We start from the raw sequence: 21184 nt of genomic DNA, 5'->3' as shown, positions 1-21184 counted from the left end.
ACTCAGGATAAAAGGGGTAGTTCCAATCATATACATGTATCCCCATTCAAAACATTTATCATCAATAAAGGGGGTTCCAACCCCCAGAACACCCCCTGTTGAGTATGTACCTTAATTTGTTACCTTATCTAAGTTTTGATCCGTTTTCGTTCAGAAATGTATGAAATATTTGCCACTGGACACTACACAAACATCGATCTCGGTGAGGCAAAACAGATATTTTCTTCCTCAAATTTATAGATAAAACATTGTAATATTTAGAGAGTAATTATGTATATGTACTTATATGCAATGAATAGTGAATGCAATATATCTATTTAAAGAGGGTCGTTTGTTCTATAAAAAGAATTAAAAAAAGTTGCCATTCCCATACTGGCAACCCAATAAACTTTTTATCAAACCAGTTTTAGGTACAATTCTTGTATTTTTTAAGGTATAATATCGGAGATAGTTTGTCTGTTGCACATATTCTTTGCTTTTCTATGTATGAATGTTGTCTGTCACGAGATTGTTTCATTTAGTACGTAAAGAGTTGTTAATAGTGTTGTATCATTCTTTATACAAAAAATCAAACATATTATTTTTACTGCATTTTTAATTGAAAAAAGTATGATAAATCAAAACCCGAAATTAGAACTTTCACCGTAAAATGTTAAACATGATCTGCTTAAAATTTGAATGTCTTTGCAGATATCTTAATACATTATTCTCATCTTTGAAGTTAATGGTCGACTTTTGTCGTCTATTTCCGCAATATTTTGACTTCTGTGTTGAACAACACGGTATTTGCTAACTTTCGAATTTGGTCAGATTCTTTTAATCATATGTATTTGCTTTGCAAAGAATGTTTTTCGTTGTATAATTTGCCGTTTTTTTCCCCTATTTATTATATTAAATGATATAAATTGGAGTTCAAAGTAATATATCGTTTCTTTTATTAACAATTATATAACATAAATAAAGCATGATATGCATAATATATACTATTTTTTTCTATGTATCAGTTTTCAATAAACATTTGTTAAAGATCAGCTACATTTTTATTTTGCATGTAGGCATATAGAGCTGTCATTAACAAAAATGAAATTTTAAACAAGAACAAAAGAATCTGGACCTGTTGCTTTGTATACCAATGATCGACATTTGGCAAAATCTTTTCCCCAAATATCAAAATGGTAGTCCCATATTTTCTTCATAACAAGCGGAAGTGCTTTAGATTTACCAGAAATATCCGAAAGTTCCTTTATCCATTCCCACTGGTTATCTCCTCCTATCACACGTTCGGAATCCTTCGATATTATTCGCTTCATTTCTTCTTGATCCGGTAGATTAGCCAAACCTTCTAATACAGATTTTATGAACAAAGCTTGATACTCGCTTGTAGGAAAGAATGCAACTTCTCTTACGATGCCCATGAAGAAAATCGTAGAATAGTTTGGTGTTAGAATATATTTGAATAGGTTGCAGATGAGGTTACCCTTGCCAAGTTTTAGTAACCCTTCCGGTAAGATGGAGAAGTTGTATTTATACCCAGTGGCATATATTACTGTATCAACTGGTAGTTCCTCACCGTTTTCCAGAACTACAGAGAAGGGTGTGTATCGTTTAAAGCCGGAAGTCTTCTGGACAATGTTTTCTGGCAGACATGTTTCTAACTTTGGTCCTCTGTGACACAGATACACCTTCAAAATATATCAAAATTATTAAGTATGCACCAGGAAATATTTAGCAATATTGATCGGATATGACACTGTCTTTTTCAATTAAAAACAACCGTCGATACAACTACCTTGAATTACATTTTAATTCCATTCATATCTAGTCTGGGGTTATCAGCTTAGCCATGGAACCTGTGCTCATTTGTTCATTTTTGTTCATTTTGTGTTTCCCAACCTTTTTTCTTTCTTTGTAGTATTGTTTATTGTTTGTCATTACATAATATTTTTTTTTGGCAATTGGCTTTTTTCTATTTTCTGCGGTCACCTTTTAGCGTCCGCGTGTTGATTCTGGGTTGTTGTGATTTATACAGGTCTTACGCTATCGTCTCATTCAACAGACTTCCATCATTTTCCCACGACCACAAAATAGGCGGACACAAAAGATTCTATACAGACAATGCAATCAGGAGAAGAATACGAGAAAGGAATAATTCCTACATAAATACCTCTTATATAAGTTTGGAATCATTCCCGATTTACTTTTTAACAAAATGCGGGACAGGCAAGAGAAACTATAAGTTACCAACAAGAAACTCGGAAATTAAATAGAGGGAAACACAAAGCTCGTATATTGAACTAAACACGAGCAACGAGAAATAATTCGCCAAAATAACGAAAACTCGTGAAATAAAAGAGTCAAAAACGTTGCACGAAAAAAACACCTCTAGAAATTGGATGCGGGGTCTGAATGTCCATTAACAATGCCTGCAAGAAATCCAAGAACGGCTGAGTAATAAATTCTAGTCCCTTTTCCTTAGTATTAACACTTTTATGTCTCGTGATTCGTCTTTCCCGATTTTTATTTTCCTTGTAACGTTTTTGCGATTTTCATTTCACGTGTTTCCGTATCAAGCCCGATCCCTTCTTTTACCATCATTTTGAATAGCATCGACATAACATAACGGGCAATTTTTTATCCTTATTTTAATAATATAAAGACGTAAAACATAGCTATTTTTGTTTAGCTACGATAACGCACGCTTCTTCTTCTCTTCATTACAATAACAAATGCAAGCTAATAAAACTGTATATGGTTATCAGTTAAAAGAAATCGGAAGTTTTAAACAAAATATAACATACCTTTTTGGCACACTTAGAAAGATCAAAACTTATGTCTATTCCAGAGTAATGTGCTCCCAAAACGGCTACTGTCTGTCCAGCAAAACATTCTGGGTGTCTATACCGTATACTGTGAAGTACAAAACCTTCAAAGTCCTGTTCTCCATCGATAGTTGGATAATTTTGAGTTGAACAATTTCTACAGAAAAACATCAGTACATGTCTCAAATAAGAGTGTAGCAACATAATATGTCATTATATATCATATAAAACTGTTCGTGATAATGGTATGTATGAAACGCTCATAATAGAGACATACCTCATCATAATAAAGAAAAACATCAACATGATATTGATAAAGAAGAAAGTACCATAAGGCAGTTAGGCGTTCCATAGGTATGCCATACCGGCATATGTGCATTACATTCACATACGGAGGGTATCGGCAGTTGTTATTTCATAAACAAACATCAAAATTATACAAAAAAGAAATGCAATATTATACAATTACTGTCTTTTGATGAGGTAAATGTGTAGTTTTATTGACTTTTGAAAAAACTGATATTCACTGAGGCCAACGACCGAAGTGAATATCAGTTTTTCAAAAGTCAATTAAACCACATATTTACCGAAACAAAAGACAGTAATTGTTTTATTCCATATTCAGAGAGAAATGTATGTAATGGCAATTATTAAACATTATTTCAGTTTATTATGTTCTACTACATTTTCCGTGGCCATGGATTGTGGTTGACAAGCGTCACCAGAAGGCATTGAAGGTAATTGGGACCGAGATTCATTGTCAAAGTATGTTGAAAATTCTTCTGCTACTAGGCCATTTAGCTTTACTTTAGATTTCTTTTCTATCTTTTTAGGTTTGCTTTCACATTTTTTACCTATTTGCTTGCCAATTGAGAGGTCGGGGATACCGTTACTCAGAACCTTCTCACCAGCGAAAAAATGTTCAAAACAAATTCTTGTTCCCGTATTAACGTCTTCCTCCTCTAAGTTTAAGGCATGTAACCACTTTTTCCGTAAATTGTTTTTTGGAATTCTGAAAAAAAAACTCAAGTTTTGTGTGTTTCTAGATGTAGTTGTGCACACGGCACATGTCCAACCCATTATTATTGACGTTTTTTTGCACCAGCTATGGTAAACGTTACGGCGTCCTAAGAAACAAGATGGCGTCGCAGCGTACACCAAAGAATATTACCCATGATGCGTTAGATTCTGAAACGGCGAATTGTACATCAATCGTTTTTTTTTACCAAAATAGTGCAGGTAAAAGCACGCGACGTTATGCGCGGTGAATATCCTTTTTCCGCAGGTGAATATGCTTATTTATTCAAAATCTCATTCATATAGAAAAGCCTACTAAAGTTTTATCAATATGGAATAAACTAATTTATTCCGTACGTCTTACGTTTAATGATCATGCCACACGGTACCAGTCTTGTATTACAACTCCAGTTTCCGGTGCATGAAACATGGAGGGAAACAAAATAGTGCATTTTTTTCTGAATTTTTTTCTGAACTCATTTTTTTCTGTTTGATTATAGGTTTATGCTGAATTGAAACATATATAAAGACTTTTTAAAAAAATTTGCATCTTTTGGGGGATATCAATCCAGGAAAGTGGAAGGATATCATGTTTACTGGAAGTGGCGCGGCCCGGTAAAAACCAGTGGTAAAAACAGCAAACAGAAAGTAGAAAACAAATGTATTGACTTCAGGTTTACGTAACTTTTTATTCTTCGTAGCATGACCCACTTTTTTTCCCGATTAAATCACAATTTCACATTAGTACATACATGATATGAACATGAAATTTTTTTTCTATGTAGCATTTTTTATTTATTTTATTTTCAAAGATCAACTGTTTTGCATGTAAGCCTATGGAGCAGTCAATTACAAGACTGCAACCACACCAGTCAACCTGTGGGAAAGAAGTGCATGTAATAACCTGAATTGAAGAAGAAAATCTCAGATGACAACGCGGATGGATTTTTATCATTCGAATTTAAGAATTTAAATTAAATTCAATCAACTTACTCCTAAACATTTTCACATGGTTATAAATTTACTGAAATGATTTTTTATTTCAACCCATGCCCTCTTACCCAACTGGACTGTTCTTATTAAACCCTAAAATCACATATCATGGTTTTTGAAAGTTATGTAGTAGATTTTGCTTTTAAATCTCTTTATATTAGCTTATATAATTTAAAATTCTTGCATTTAAAGGAAATAGAGATGAAATGTATTATTTTTGATATATCTTTATTCTGACAAACCTTCGTCAATACAATGGTATACAGAAGTTACATGTAATAAATAGCACAGTAATAAAATAGAGAAAACATAATATGTACACTATTTACAAATATATTAAGTTGAATTTAGCCAGGAGAACACACACATGAATTAATATGTCTTATAAATGTACATAGCTTTTTTAAAGATAATTGCTTGTTCATATTCATTACTTCCTTAAATTTAATTATGTTTGGATAATCAATATACTTTTTAGCAATATACTTTTGTCTTTCTATAGCCATAGATTTACACTTCATTATATAGTGGAATTCATCTCCAAGATCTTTTAAGTCACATAGTTCGCATATTCTTTTATCTCTCTGAATTTTTTTCCATCTTCCACTTTCTATAGTTAATCTGTGGTTAATGAGTCTAAATTGACATAAAGTATAAATATCATGAGGTTCCAAAGTGTCTAAATACTTTTCGAATTCGAAAAGTTCTTTAAAAAGGCAATAATTTAATGTTTTCGAGTTCGTTTGAATATCTGAGTACCATGTTTGTTTAAATTGATCTTGGAGAGATGTTCTTACAACAGTCTTTAACCAAATTTCAATTTTGAGTTAAGGATAGATACTATATATTTCATCCAATAAAGTTTAACATTATTTCCATGAGATAAACTATACATTAATTTGTATGCAATTGCTGATAATTTACTGGGTTTGCTAAAAATCAATTTCGCCCAGTATGAAATCATGAGAACCTTGATATCTAAACTAATATGGTAACGTCCTAATTCTCCATATATAACACAATTCGGGGTAGACATTTAAGATGGAGAAGAAGTTTAAAAAAATTTCAAATGAACCCTTTCTAAAATATCATTATTTCCAAATCCCCAAATTTCACAGCCGTAAAGTAAAACAGGTTTAACCAATTTATCAAATAAATCTAATTGACAACTTATGGATAAGCCATGCTTTTCCCCTTTTTAATAACTTCATATATGGCTCTCGTCGCTTTTTCTGCGAGATGCTTTTTGTTTGCTTTAAATGAGCCATTTTTAGAAAAATAAATCCCAAGATAATTAAACTCCTTTACAATTTCTAAATCAGAGTTACCAAAATTAAATTTAAGACTAACAGGTTGTCTACCACTGCAAAAAATCATGATTTTAGTCTTGTCTACATTGACTTTCATTTTCCAAACATTACAATATGATTCGAATTTTTCTAATAACAAATTTAGTTCTGTGGCTTATTCAGCCATTAATACAGTATCGTCTGCGTAAAGAATTGCAAACCGTTTAACATATATATATCTAGTTCGTCTTCGAGGGCATCTGATATAGTTTTTAAGCCTATCAAATTCCCTTTACAAAAAAAAATCTGCCAAATCGTTAAAAAAAAATGAAAAAAAGAAAAGGGGATAAATTTTCCCCTTGGCGTAGACCAATGTTACTTGGAAAATAATCAGATTTCTCACCATTGTATGACAAGCATGATTTTATATCAGCATACATGTTATGAATAATTTTATACATATAACCATTAATGTTATTTACTAGCATCTTATACCATAAAGCATCTCTAGTCACTGTGTCAAAAGCTTTCTCAAAATCGACAAAAGCACAGTACATTTTTTTCTTTTTTAATTTCAAAATTTCAAAATTTCAAAAAAGGAGTGTAATCAAGATACAATCACAAGTTGAGTAACCATTTCGAAATCCACACTGATTTTCATTGAGTAGTAAAACTTCATCAGAGCATTCAAAATACATGTAGATAATTTTTGAATGTCCAAAGAAAGTTAAAATCATTTAAGTAAACATTTTATGTATCTTTGTAGTGCTATTAATAATTGCATTTAAATGAGTTTATCGTGAACAGTGTCATTGGAGGGGAATTTAACTAATTTTTGATGTCAAACAACTTATTTACGAAAAATTTCAAATTATGTATAACCTTAGGCATAAGTTACTTGTATTTAATAGAATAGTTTCGATAAATGGAAAAATATGTCACAGGAAAAAAAAGTCACCAAATTCCAAGGAAAATAGGCCACAGGAAAAAAAGTCACCAAATCCCAAGGGAAAATAGTCATAAGAAAATAATTACAGGAAAAAAAGGTCTTAATATATAACTTACCCAAGGCACACAATAACATCATCGAACTCTTCCGTATGAATGTCTTTCTTCTTTCTGATATCTCCGTAAGTCAGCAACCATTTGGTATCTCTTGAACTTGGATTAACAGGTTTGATTTGTTTTACATCCATATTAAACTTTGGAAATAAAAGAAAATACAGGGATAAGTAGCCAATTACGACTACATCTTAATGACCTAGGGGAAACAAGTTTTGTTTCACTCCCTCTTATAAGTTCCGAGACCACAGTTATCGTCCTGTATAGTCCCTAGTGTGGATACTGCGTAACTTGCCATTTTTTTTTATTCTCCTTCCAAATTTATTTCTTTTAATTGTCTGCCTAACATAGCAAGTACGGGGTGAAATTACACTGTAAAAAAAATTGGGTCATGAATTTTAGTAAAGTAAAGTAGTGATTTGGTTCAGCTGACAAAGGTTTAAAATTAGCACTTCGGAAGCTATCAAAAGGTTTCAACCCCCCCCCCCCCCCCCCCTTAACATAAAATTGTCCATATTCTAAGTTAGAGCTGAGGAATTGTTGTATGAATTTTATTTGATTTGTCCCAAAAGTTGTACAACACACTGTAAAAATATTATTGAGAAAGCGCAGGTGGAATATTTTTAATTTTCATTTATTGTCTAAAAGAAATGCATTACGAAATAACTGTCGTCTTGGACCATAAGATGGTTTCGCTTTTAACATATATCAACTTAGATTGCATGTGTACACCTTTTAACTCTTTTCTTTTATATACGAAATTAGGATAATAATCTAAATGTCCATCACAATAAATAGTACGATAACCGAGTACGGAAAAGTCGCTTATTTGAGGAGTTTAATTTTCATTCGGACTATACGGCTATAAATCATAGTATTGTAGTTCAAAGGTTACACTTTACATTTTGACTTGTCGTAAAAAAATCGTACGGTGCAAATTTCGTAAAATGGGCTTTGACGTACGTTATTTTACTTAAACGAAAAATCAACTTAGAAAAGTTTTCAGGTCTACATTGTAAAATAACATCCGTGTTATGATTTCTGTTGTTATATACATTGTTGTTACACCTTATTTTAACGATTTCAAATAAAGTTTATCAAAATTAATCCGTTATAAAAGAGTTTATGGAAAAGATTAACACTACGAATATTTTGCATTTAATTGAATACGTTTCAATTTAATTTCATAATTTTTTTTTAAAGCATAATTTACAATAATTTACATTTATATGATATTTCATACATTTTTTTAATCAATAATCAAATGCCTTTATCTCAGAAGCATTATCTCAGCAATTCAAGCCAGACACAAGTCCTAACGCTCATATGACGAAGCTATTCAAATCTCATAACAGCCTCTTATTGATACATATAAGCAATTAGGATGTGCTGTATCACTTACATTCAAATACTGGGATATGTTCATTGAAGCAGTGATATTTGGCTGTCAAATTTTAGAGCAGAACGCAAGGGATATTGGTCACTTCCTTGAGATCGTCATCTCAAATGTAACCTTATGTTTTTGTTACCAACCGTACCAACTACTGAAGTTAACATACTCGATATGCTTCAACTTTCTGAAAATATTCGATCACCTTTTATAGATGGCTACTTTGCTTTAAGACGGACTCTACATTTCAACAGTACATAGACCGACATGGCAATAGAAAATACCGTTATAAAAGCCCCAAGGGGATCAGGTGGCCCTGTAGTCATAACAAATCGAAAGTCTGCGCTTGTTAAATGACTCTCACTAGACATTTCCTATAACCCTTTAGTAGTGTAACGCTGAAGGGGCTGGAATTGCTGCATATAATGCAAATTCACAAGAGGAAAAAAAAACCAACAATAGCAATGAAAAGAGACGAAGAACATTTTATTGCTATTGTGGACCATTTGAATGAGACATGACTGATCTCTTTCATGTGGAATCATATCCTCCATGTTTTATCAATATCTCTTCCAGAATGCATGCTACAGGAGATATTCGATATGCTTTGCTCACAGCTGTCAAGGAAGGCTTGAACATGTTTAAACATTTTATGACTAGTGCTTTCTTTAGGTCTGTCAATGAGTTTTTATAGTCCAATATCAAAGTCAAAACTTAAAACGCTTGAAAACATGACCACAGAAGCAAACCTTAAATATAATTGGGGGGAAATAATTTTATGTCACATAAATCCATAACTTGTATTTAGACGTGCACTGAATTTGACAAAATGTAGAGATGATTTAACCATAGAACATGTTCTATCGCACCCTGGAGGGACCATTCCAATTTCCCTTTTTCAAGTCTGATTTGGTGATGCAATTAGAATCTGAAGTCTCTTGTGCACTTCCCGTACCTTCCTTTGTACCATCACTCACAACTTACATCAGAGATGGTATGGCATTGGTTCAATGTATTGATGTTAAGAACGATAAAACATTAGGTGACCTTGCAGCTGACAATTAAAAAAATATGTCCTAATGAATTTCTATCGCACACAGTAGCAGATATGTTTGACCGCTACGACATGAACAACTCTATACAGTTAAGTCGGCTTCATATCTTGACTTACATCTAGAAATTGACAATGAGGGTCGGTTGAAAACAAAACTTTACGACAAAAGAGATGATTTCAGCTTTCCAATTGTGAACTTTCCATTTCTAAGTAGCAACATTCCAGCAGCACCTGCATACGGGGTATATATCTCCCAATTGATACGATATTCCCGGGCTTGTATTTCCTATCATGATTTTCTTGATAGAGGGTTACTGCTCACAAGGAAGCTTTTAAACCAAGAGTTCCAAATGGTGAAGTTGAAATCATCCCTTCGCAAATTTTACGGACGCCATCACGAGTTGGTTGACCGTTATGGAATAACCGTTTCACAAATGATATCGGATATGTTCCTTACGTCGTAACTACAATCCCCTTCCCTTTCATGAATGTGACCTACCGAATTAGACTATTTACCGGATTTGTAATCACATAAGCAACACGACGGGTGCCACATGTGGAGCAGGATCTGCTTACCCTTCAGGAGCACTTGAGATCACCCCTTGTTTTTGGTGGGGTTCGTGTTGTTTATTCTTTAGTTTTCTATGTTGTGTCATGTGTACTATTGTTTTTCTGTTTGTCTTTTTTCATTTTTAGCCATGGCGTTGTCAGTTTGTTTTAGATTTATGAGTTTGACTGTCCCTTTGGTATCTTTCGTCCCTCTTCTATATAAAGTCAGCGGAAAGGATTCGCCGCACAAAGACTACAGCTTCAATCAAAGTGTATCAGATTATTTAGGGGAGAAGTACTCCTAACGGGAAACCTTTACAAGTCCTCTCTGATTCTACCTGTTGTGAGCTTTACATAGCCAGAACGTTTGTAAATTCCGCAATTCTTGAAGTTATTTATACCAACAAGGTTAATGGCTGTCGTAACTTTTTAGCACCCAAGAGGAGTCCGATACTCAATGCCTTAAATATTGACAAAAAGTTTAGAGAAATGGGAAAGAGCGGAAGAACAATCGTACGGACCTCTAATACAAATGTGATTGTTCTGTGTGTCACTACTATAAATATATGACACATACAAGGGAGTTATGGGTGCGGATTAGCGAAGATTTTTACCCATTCACTAACTATGTGTCTGTCTTTCCCCAACAATTTTAAACTATTGCCTGCTGTACATGCACTTACCGGATGAGACACAACTTCGTCTCTGTGTTGAGTCGGTAAACAAACTGACTAAAAGACTTTGAAGGACCATCACGACTAGAGTTTCGGTAATATTGACAAAGTTGAAGACCTTGTTTGGGCACGACAATTTCAAAGTTTTATGATCAGAAAATATCTTTTTAAAACCATTCCATCATAATAATTATTTAATGTACGTCAATCTTGCTACCAGTAAAGATGTAAGTTTAGTCAGATTACCTCCCTGTGAGGCGGCACTGAAACAGCATGTTTTACGTACTTCGTTTTAAACTAAAAATTTGGACCGTATTACACATTGCTAAACCGCGTATGTCGTCAATTTTACAACACGGTTGGCGAGAGTTAAATCATTCATTACACCCCGTGTATTTTAAAGGGCATATATGTCAGCAGAGTTCTTGTGAGGAGCTTTGCTCCTGTAAAGGATCAGAATTATTTAGAAATTTCAAATCATGTTCCTTGATAGATGAACCAAAAGATACTGTTGTCATAATTCTGTTGTGTGGATCTCTTTGATTTTAGTTTTGAATTGTAATTGTTTTGAGGTATTGGGTGTTTTTTAGTTTTAATGAATTACATAAAAGAGCTTATGCAAAATACGCCTTCATGATAGTAGGCTTCAGGTAAAAATAATATTCATCATTTATTGCTGATGTTGAATGTCGGCCGGCAAGGTAACTACTGTAACTTTAGCAGAATATGTGTATAATAGATCAAGTGTTTGAAAAATGTCAATTTCCAGAATAAATCGATTTCCTAATTCATTTTTTTACATGATCGAGATAATTTGTTGTTAATTGATTTGAAAAAATGTCTGTATTTGAAATTACATCAAAATTGTCGTATATCTCTTCAAATTTTGAAAGTATGGAAGAGAAAAATAAAAACAGAATTTGCTGTTTGACCTTATTTTATGCAAAACTGTTACCACATTTCTTTTTGACATCGATATTTCAAAAGCACTCATTTTACCGAATCCAATGATATATAATATAGCCATATAATATGTTTGACGATTAAATCTAAAAAATATTGGGTCTAGTCACCGTACTAAAAGATCCGTATAAGAAATAACATGTAGAACGTGTTGAATATTTATATCTATCATACTTATCATTTTCACATTAAGGCAATTCAAATTTAAAAGTGCTTTTATATTTGAAATTTGCATCTTATTTAGATAAAGGAAGATGTAGTAATAGTGCCAAAGAAACGACACGCTGTCTAATCTATATATATAAAAGAGAAACAAGAAACACTTATGCACTACGTCAACAAATAGTTACCTTAATATATTTCCGGATACCACACTCATCGACAACTTTGTTAAGATACGCTAACATGTCAGTTCGACTTGGAAAAGATGGATAGCCGTCCATTGGGAAACCATCAATTTCCATCAGCTGTTTTGGTATGTTCGTTCTGGAATAATAATGATTAAAATATGATTTATTTGAGGTAGATATATATATATATATATAGGGGTTTAAAATAAAATGAGAATAAAAAATATTCTAATAATTTGTCAAAAGTTTGTATCACACGTTTTTTTTCAAAAATATGACAAAGCATATATGTGACCCGCCATGACATTTGCAGGCTTATGGAGGTAGAACGTCATAGTTAGAAAAATTATAAACATGATAAATATCGAGATTCAATGAAATACGTATTTGTGAAGAAGAGATAAACACTTTCCTTGGCTTCTTTTTTGCTGACGCCGAACTATACATTATATATATAAGTTTTGAAGAATTTTGCTTTATCGTTTGAAATGAAAAATATTTGAATCTACATTTTAAATTGATACAAAAAAAAAAAAACAAATTTCTGCTCTATAGATTTCCTTTCATAAATGAAATCTGAAATATATCCCTAACAAATGCACCGTATAAAATGCATATAAGAGAACACCCACTTATAAACTGTTACGCGTCGCATACTAACTATAGAGACATGCATAATAAATCCAGAGACATATATACACAAGTATATATGTCTCTGATAAATCTAAATTAAAAAAAGGAATTCTTAAAGCTTACTTTGACAAATTTTAAACCAACTTCATTTCAACAAGTTTAAATTACATGTTCTAAAATAGAGCTACAAAAAAATGCTCTGTTTTATAAATTTTCTTTCATAAATGGAGTCTGAAATATATCCATAATAAATGTACCGTATCAAATGCATATATGAGAACACCTACTTATAAACTGTTACGCGTCGCATACTGTGTTTAGAGACATGCATGATAAATCTAAATTAAAAGACGAATTTAAAAAAAGGAATTCTTAAAGCTTACTTTGAATTTTTTTAACTAACTTCATTTCAACAAGTTTAAATTACATATTCTAAAATAGAGCTAAGAATTGTTTGTATTGTAGTAAATTTAAGTATTTGGAATTTTATTCAAATACGCTGTTGAACATTACTTAGAGCCAATAAATACAATAATTTTGTATTTTATAAATTAGTGCCTTCAATAAATACAAGCCGTCATAGAACAGTCTCATTTTCATACCGATATTCGAAATGACTGGTGTCATTCAAACTGATTTAATTTGAAAACGAGTGCATGGACCCCTATTTTTTAAAACGAAGTTTTGTTTCATTTTGCAGGGAGATTATGTGGACCAAATTTTACAAAACTGTAAATAGTGTAATTTCTTAAATTTGGATAAATATACAGCACAAAAATACGTTTTTTTTCTCAATTCATGACCATTTGATAAATACGAGTTATTTCTGAATAAAAAATGCATAAATTTTTAGGATACTTATAAAATATAGAAACTACAAATTATTTAACAAAAAACAATTTGTGCTTATCTTTTAAAACAAACAAGTTGTGGTTTTCTTTCGAAAGGGGAAAAACGGCCACAATTCCGAATTTTGAGCAAAAAAACAAAATTTTGACCTCATTTAACTCAAAAAGTAGCACATGAAGGTATATTTTTTATTACATATTTGATTTAATCAGACAAAAAATAGCCTTTATGGAAATTTTCATCAAACTGTAAATACGGGATCAAAACTATATCGTATGCCCTTAAATGTATATATTTTAAAGGATAACGATGGAAATAACGTTAACATAAACAGTAAGTTCGTGCGCATGTGTCAAACATATTTTGTGCTCATTAGAACACGGCTTTGTTTACAAAGCGTAATAATACATAATAAACAAATTTGGTAGCTATTTCTTTTACACAAACAGACTGTTTATTACCGACGGCTAATTTCGAAATCGATAATCATTAATTCATATTTTAATTTCCAACAATCTATGGCTTCCATGAATTATTTCGATTCTAATAGGACAAACACGGTCATTAAAAAACTGAAGCGAGGGTGGGTATGCTGTGTGTGTGACTGTTCTTTTTTACTCCCTGTTAGATAAAGCTCAAATATCTTTATAAATATGTAGCTTGCGTAGGTTTTTTTCGTGAATAACTGTTAGAAAAAAACTTTTTAAGGTAGATAGGGTGTCTTCCTCCATCTTGGATTTTGAAATACTAGAAAACAAGGTCTAGATCTTTGATGAAATGTGCAAATTTTATAGTAGTAGGTAATTCATGAGTAAGAATTTTCATTATAATATAGAAAATGCCATGTTTGATCATATTTATGATTGTATTTTACAACAATAAGAATTCTTTTGTTTGATTCATTTTTTTCCAACTTTGTCAAATAAGGGGAGACAACTCAAATACAAGGGCAGATAATCCAGATAGTGTTACTTTTACAATAGAATGTGTTAGGAATTTACCCATTTTTACATGTAGCAAGAAAACGAGTTCGGTGACCCCATTTTTTCTTTTTCTTATCTGAAAGCATAATATTGAAGCTATCTTCTCGTATTTTATCTCAAAATTCTATGGTGTGGTTTGCGTTTTATGGCGGAAAAATGGGTTTTCCATGCATAATCTATACAAAATCTTGACACTTTTGAACAACCTGTAGCGTGAAAATAAGTCCGGTGACCCATTCTTTTTATTAATGTTTTTAAACAAGCAGGATATGAAATACATTTTGGCAAATTATTAAAAGATTCTATGGATTATAATTTAGACACCCCATCTACCTTAATTCTTTAAATTCTCAAACCCAACATTTGCCATTTTTAATTTACATGTTTTTTCGTAAGCTTCCGTCAAATCCATAGTTGACATTTTGTAACTAAGGAGACGCCATGTTGACTTGCTGAAATGAGTAAATATGCGAATAATGCAATAGAATAGAAAATAAAACAAAACCTAACTCAAAAATCAATTTTAATACAATATCATACGAATTCCGATGGTTCACGTAACAGAAAACTTTCAACTTTAGCTGTTTCATTTGTATGACGTCATGTTTTGAAATGACTTAAATGCGCCAAAAAGATTAATAGACTTTCGCGGAATTTTATTTTATTTTTATTTTGTTGATTTCTCCGAGCTCTTGTGCATTACTTTTTTTTATCATGCATTCGAATAAGAATAAAAGTTATTTTGTCTTATTTTAATTGCACTTTTTAAAACAATAAAATCGACAAAGGGTCTGCAAATAGGTTCCAATACCTGTAGATTTACGTGGGAAGTATATTGTAACAGCCATTATTATGTATATCTCTGAGTCTGCGCTAAGTATATTTTATCGAGAATTTTATCACAGTGTTGATTACAAAGCTAAAAAAGCACGTCATATTGGAATCTTAGATTATCTCAGATAAACTAGGTTTATCTCAGATTATCCAAGTTTATCCCAGATAAACTAAAATTATCTCAGCTTAATTCAAATTCGAGAAAATCCTAGTTTATCTCAGAAAATACAGAAAAAATCATTATATGGAGAAATCCCGGTTTATCTTAAAATATTAAGAAAATCTAGGTTTTTCTGAACGATTTTCAGATAATCCTAATTTATCTCCAGATAATTAATTTTCTCAATTTCAGCTAATGAATTATCGAGCATTTCTCGAGAAAATCTAGGTTTATCTCGGATTCTAAATATACCAAAGAGTAATGTAACGAGTGTTTTAATTGGACGAAAATCGTTTAAACTTTTACTTTCTCTTGATGGTGACGAATTCACTTCCTTTTATTGGGTGAACGGTAATGTGCCAAAATATGGGTCATAATTTTGCGAGATATATAAAAATTACCGTCCTTTTACAGAGGAGGGACGACGTTCAACATACGGCACGCAATTTTTACTTATATTATTCTATCGATCGCTGTGTTATTGTGTCATTTATCATATGATTCTCATATGTTAATATCAAACTACTCGTGGTGTAGACATCACCTTTATTGACACCTGGACAAGCGAAATTTGTTGAATCAATTATAAAAACAAGTAATATACAGAAAGGCTGATTATATACAATATACATATACTTTGTACATACATAATAAACAAATTTGGTAGCTATTTCTTTTACACAAACTGACTGTTTATTACCGACGGCTAATTTCGAAATCGATAATCATTAATTCATATTTTAATTTATTCAGTCGGTTTTAATTTTTTAATCGTGACAAAGTTTTTTAAAATATTTAAATAGAACTATTGCATTATTTCGTCATTTGTCAGTAAACAAAATAGAGATAACACTAGAAAGAAGGCAATTAAGTTATCTAATACACAAATTATACTTTATTCTAATAATCTCTTTTGACTCGAAAACTAGCATATTTTAACTTAAGACATAACAACATCAGAATCCAGTGAAAAGAAAACTGTTTCTTTGATTATATTTATAAGGAAGGACTTATCTTTTTAGACAATCAGTCGGTTTTTTTTATACTGTAATCTATAAAACATTTTTTTATATAATATTTTGTGAAATAACTGATAAAAATATTACTAAACATGAACATATTCATAAAAGCTGCCCATTTGAAAGAAAAAAAAAGACATCGTTCATCATTTGTTGACATTCTTCAAGGCCATACATTTCACGGCATGATGATACACTTTTATTACAATTACATAACGAGGTTATCTAGACAGGTATATTATCTGTTTCATTAAACAGCCCAACAAAACATATACCCATAAGACAGCTGTGCAGTCCTTTTTTTATTGCACCTTTTTCTTTTATTGCACCATGTGCACTTTTTGTTCCTCACAGTAAATCAAGATTCATAAGGTAAGAACATTTCTGTAGATTCTTTGTGTTTGTCCAAAATAAAATTTGATAAAGCAAAGCATATATTGACATTTCTGAAATACAGATTAAAAAAATACTATTTCCTTACAAAACAGTGATCATTTGTGCTCTAAAAACTCCTTTGTGGTCCTTTCTGCTACATTGTGTTTTTTCTGCTCAAAGTAGATACTTTGTGGTGTATGAGACACAAAAAAAAACATGTTGTCATAGTGTATTGGAATGTTGAAAAATAAGTCATATGGTTTGAGATTCATCATCTATGACCTTGAAATTTAAGTCTAGGTTAAAGGTCAAGTTTTGGAACTGATCGCAATTGATCAATTTTCTCCCTATTTTGAAATAAATGTTCTTCGAAACCATATATTTTTAGAAGTATAAAATTTTTCTATTGAGACTGGGGTGAAATATTCTAAACTGGTGATAGATGTACATAGTGGTGATTGATATTCAGAGTGGTGATTGATATACAGAGTGGTGATATATATACAAGATGGTGATAGATATTCAAGGAAGTGACAAATATACAGAGTGTGGTGATATATACAAACGAGCGATAGATATAGTGGATCATAGTGGAGATAGAGATACAGAGTGGTGGTAGATCTACAAAGTGGTGTTAGATATATATAGTGGTGATAGATACAAATAGAGATGGTAGATATACAGAGTGGTGGTAATTATACAGAGAATTGGTAAATATACAGAGTAGTGATAGATATACAGAGTGGTGATAGATATACAGAGTAAGAGTATTGATAGCTAAACAGAGTGCTGATAGATATACAGAGAAGTGATAGATATAAACTACGTTTTTATATATATCACCACTCTGTATATCTACCACAACTTGGTATACATACCACCATTTTGTTTATCTACCACCAATATGTATATCTATCACCACTCTGTATATCTATCACCACTCTGTATATCGATCACCACTCTGGATGTCTATCATCACTCTGGATGTTTACCACCACTCTGTATATCTACCACCACTCCGATCTATGAACACTCTGTGTTTCTATCACCACTCTGTATATCTACCACCACTCTGTATATCTACCACCACTCTGTATATCTATGACCACTCTGTATACCTACCATGACTCTGTGTATAGATTTTGTGATTTTGGATATTGGACCATAATAGGTAAATTATTTTTTTTAAATTTCATTAGACAACATTCATTCTTTGTCGGAAACCTATGCTGTGTCAAATATTAAATCACAATCCAAATTCAGAGCTGTAGCAAGCTTAACTGTTGTGTCCATACTGGCCCCAATAGTTCAAAGTTCGACCTCTGCGGTCGTATCAAGGTACGCTCTGCGGAGCATTTTAACATATCTATTACAACTCTGTTTATCTACCACTATTTCTTTATATATATCACCACTCTGTATATCTATCATCACTCTGTATATCTACCACCACTCTGTATATCTATCACCACTCTGTATATCTACCACCACTCTGTATATTTATTGCCGTTCTGTATATCTATTGCCGTTCTGTAAATCTATCATCACTCTGTATATCTACCACCGCTCTGTATATATATCACCACTCTGTATATCTATCACCACTCTATATATTCTACAACTCTGTATATCTGTCACCACTCTGTATATCTACCACCACTCTTTATATCTATCAAATTCTATATAACTACCACAACGTTTTTATATCTACCACCACTCTGTATATATATCACCACTCTATATATCTATCACTTCGTTTTTATATCTATGTCTACTCTGTATATCTACCACCACTCTGTATATCGATCACTACTCTGTATATGTATCATCACTCTATATCTACTACCACTCTGTATATATATCACCACTCTGTATATCTATAACCGTTCTGTATATTCATCACCACTCTTTCTATTTATCACCACTCTGTATATCTATCATCACTCTGTATATATGTATCACCTACGTTTTTATATATATCACCACTCTGTCTATCAACCACCACTTTGTATACATACCACTACTTTGTATATATACCACCATTCTGTATATCCACCTCCACTCTGTATTTCTATCATCACTCTGTATATTCATCACCACTCTGTATGTTTATCATCATTCTGCATATACATCACCACTCTTTATATTGACCACTACTCTGTATATCTACCACCACTCTGTATATATATCACCACTCTGTATATCTATCACCACTCTGTATATCTACCACCCCTCTGTATGTCTACCACCACTATGTATATCTATCACCACTTTGTATATCTACCACTACGTTTTCATATCTATCACTACTCTGTATATCTATCACCGCTCTGTATATCTACCACTTCTCTGTATATATATCACTACTCTGTATATCTACCACTACTCTGTATATCTATCACCACTCTGTATATCTATCACCACTCTGTATATCTACCACCACTATGTATATCTACCATCACTATGTTTGTCTTACCTCCTATATATTTCTAGGAATATGATTGGTTAAAAGCGTCCTCGTGGAAACCGTGTATATTTAATATAAGGTTAATTGGGAGGCGGGGCTTATTTCATACACGGTTAGTAGTGGAGTTACGCCCCTTTATATTCCATATAAGGTAATAAGGAGGCGGGGCTTATTTCATACACGGTTAGCAGTGGTGTTACGTCCCTTCACGCTGCAGAATGTGCAAAATTGTCAAAATGTGTATAGATCATGCATGGAAATTCCTATTTTGTTTGATAAAAAGAATTTTAATATCACGTGCTTCTTTCGCTTTGTGAATAAACCCATGCTCTACTTCCAATAAAATTTGTTTGCACATGCGTATATTGACTACTGTAGAATAATGAATTTTATCAAATTGGCATGCATTTAATATATTTCAGTAACTTAAAACACAAGTAGTTTCCAAACTCTTAAAAGACAGTAAACGATTATGCCATTCCTTGACACAAAAACAAGAGGTTTTTCGTATTTTATGGATGCTCACTTGCACCATTATTTTCTGTGTTCAGTGGACCGTGAAATGAGGATCTTTGGCATTATATGTGAAAGTTTATATCATGGATTGATTGGTTTATTGTTGGTTGCTTAACGTCCAGTGGCATATATTTCATGCATGATCAGGACGAGAGCAAGGTAAGTCTTGTTATAATTGAGGCCATCCGGGATAATGATCGGGGAAATTTGGACAGCCATTGGAAAATGAGGTACTGGTATATATGATAGGGACAAAATTACTATAATTGTACCTTGCAACAGGCCACCTACGGTTAATCCCTATGAAAGACAACGTGTGTACTAAGTTTCAAGCTTCATCAAAAACTACCTTGACTAAAAATGTTGACCTGAAACGGGACACACAGACAAACAGACTGAGTTGTATAATAAGATAACTTACTTAAGATTGCTATACACAGCTGAATGAATTGGATTCCCATAGTCATCCTGTAATGTCTGATCTGTATAAAGCCATAGCCCTCCAATATCATAATTCCTCTCAAAACAAGTCAACTTGAAATTCTTATTTTCGGAGAGTCGTCGTAAAGCGGCTAGCCCTGTCAATCCTGCTCCAACTACGGCTATTTTCTTAATATCACTTGACGCCATTGCATATACCTGTGTGAGAAAGCTGTAATAAAGGAAGACAATTTAGACTAAACAAGATTGATACACAGTATCGAAATGTCCAATATTATAACAAGGCCACAAAAAGCTTTTTTTTTTGCTCAGTCTAGGTGGCCGAGTGGTTTAGAGCGCTGGACATAGTACAGACAACTCTCCATCCAAGTCACAGTTTGTAAAATAAGACTATAATAAGTCGAAGTAAGGTCTTCAACGCGGAACCTGGGCTCACACCAAGCAGCAAGCTATAAAAGGCCCCTTAAATGACTAGTGTAAAACAATTCAAAAGAAAAAACCAACGGTCTAATTTATATAAAAAACGTGAAACAAGAAACACTTTATATATATATATATATATATATATATATATATATATATATATATATATATATATATATATATATATATATATATATATATATATATATATATATAAATATTACAGTGTATTTGTATATAATAAGTGATTATGTAGAATCCCTAAAACTTTCAGGGATTATGTAGAAACACTGGTCAGTTTAGGGTTATATATATATAATCACT

General features: G+C 32.2%; 1 protein-coding gene across 1 annotated transcript in view; it reads right to left on the bottom strand.

Annotated features, from left to right (window-relative positions):
- Nucleotides 1–1027: 1027 nt before the first annotated feature.
- LOC143058835 (uncharacterized) overlaps nt 1028–21184 on the bottom strand; it is a 57782-nt gene continuing 37625 nt past the window's right edge. The window contains exons 2-6 of the mRNA XM_076232311.1: nt 20418–20648; nt 12161–12296; nt 7184–7320; nt 2799–2976; nt 1028–1682 (exon numbers count right to left, since the gene is read on the bottom strand). Of these exons, the coding sequence (XP_076088426.1) occupies nt 1089–1682; nt 2799–2976; nt 7184–7320; nt 12161–12296; nt 20418–20626 (1254 nt within the window). The 5' untranslated portion in view covers nt 20627–20648 and the 3' untranslated portion in view covers nt 1028–1088. The remainder of the gene's footprint in view (nt 1683–2798; nt 2977–7183; nt 7321–12160; nt 12297–20417; nt 20649–21184) is intronic.

The sequence above is a fragment of the Mytilus galloprovincialis genome, chromosome 14 (assembly GCF_965363235.1).
Source record: "Mytilus galloprovincialis chromosome 14, xbMytGall1.hap1.1, whole genome shotgun sequence".
Taxonomy (NCBI): Eukaryota; Metazoa; Mollusca; class Bivalvia; order Mytilida; family Mytilidae; genus Mytilus; species Mytilus galloprovincialis.
Note: the sequence above shows the minus strand (reverse complement) of the source record. Positions and strands in the feature narration are given on the sequence as shown.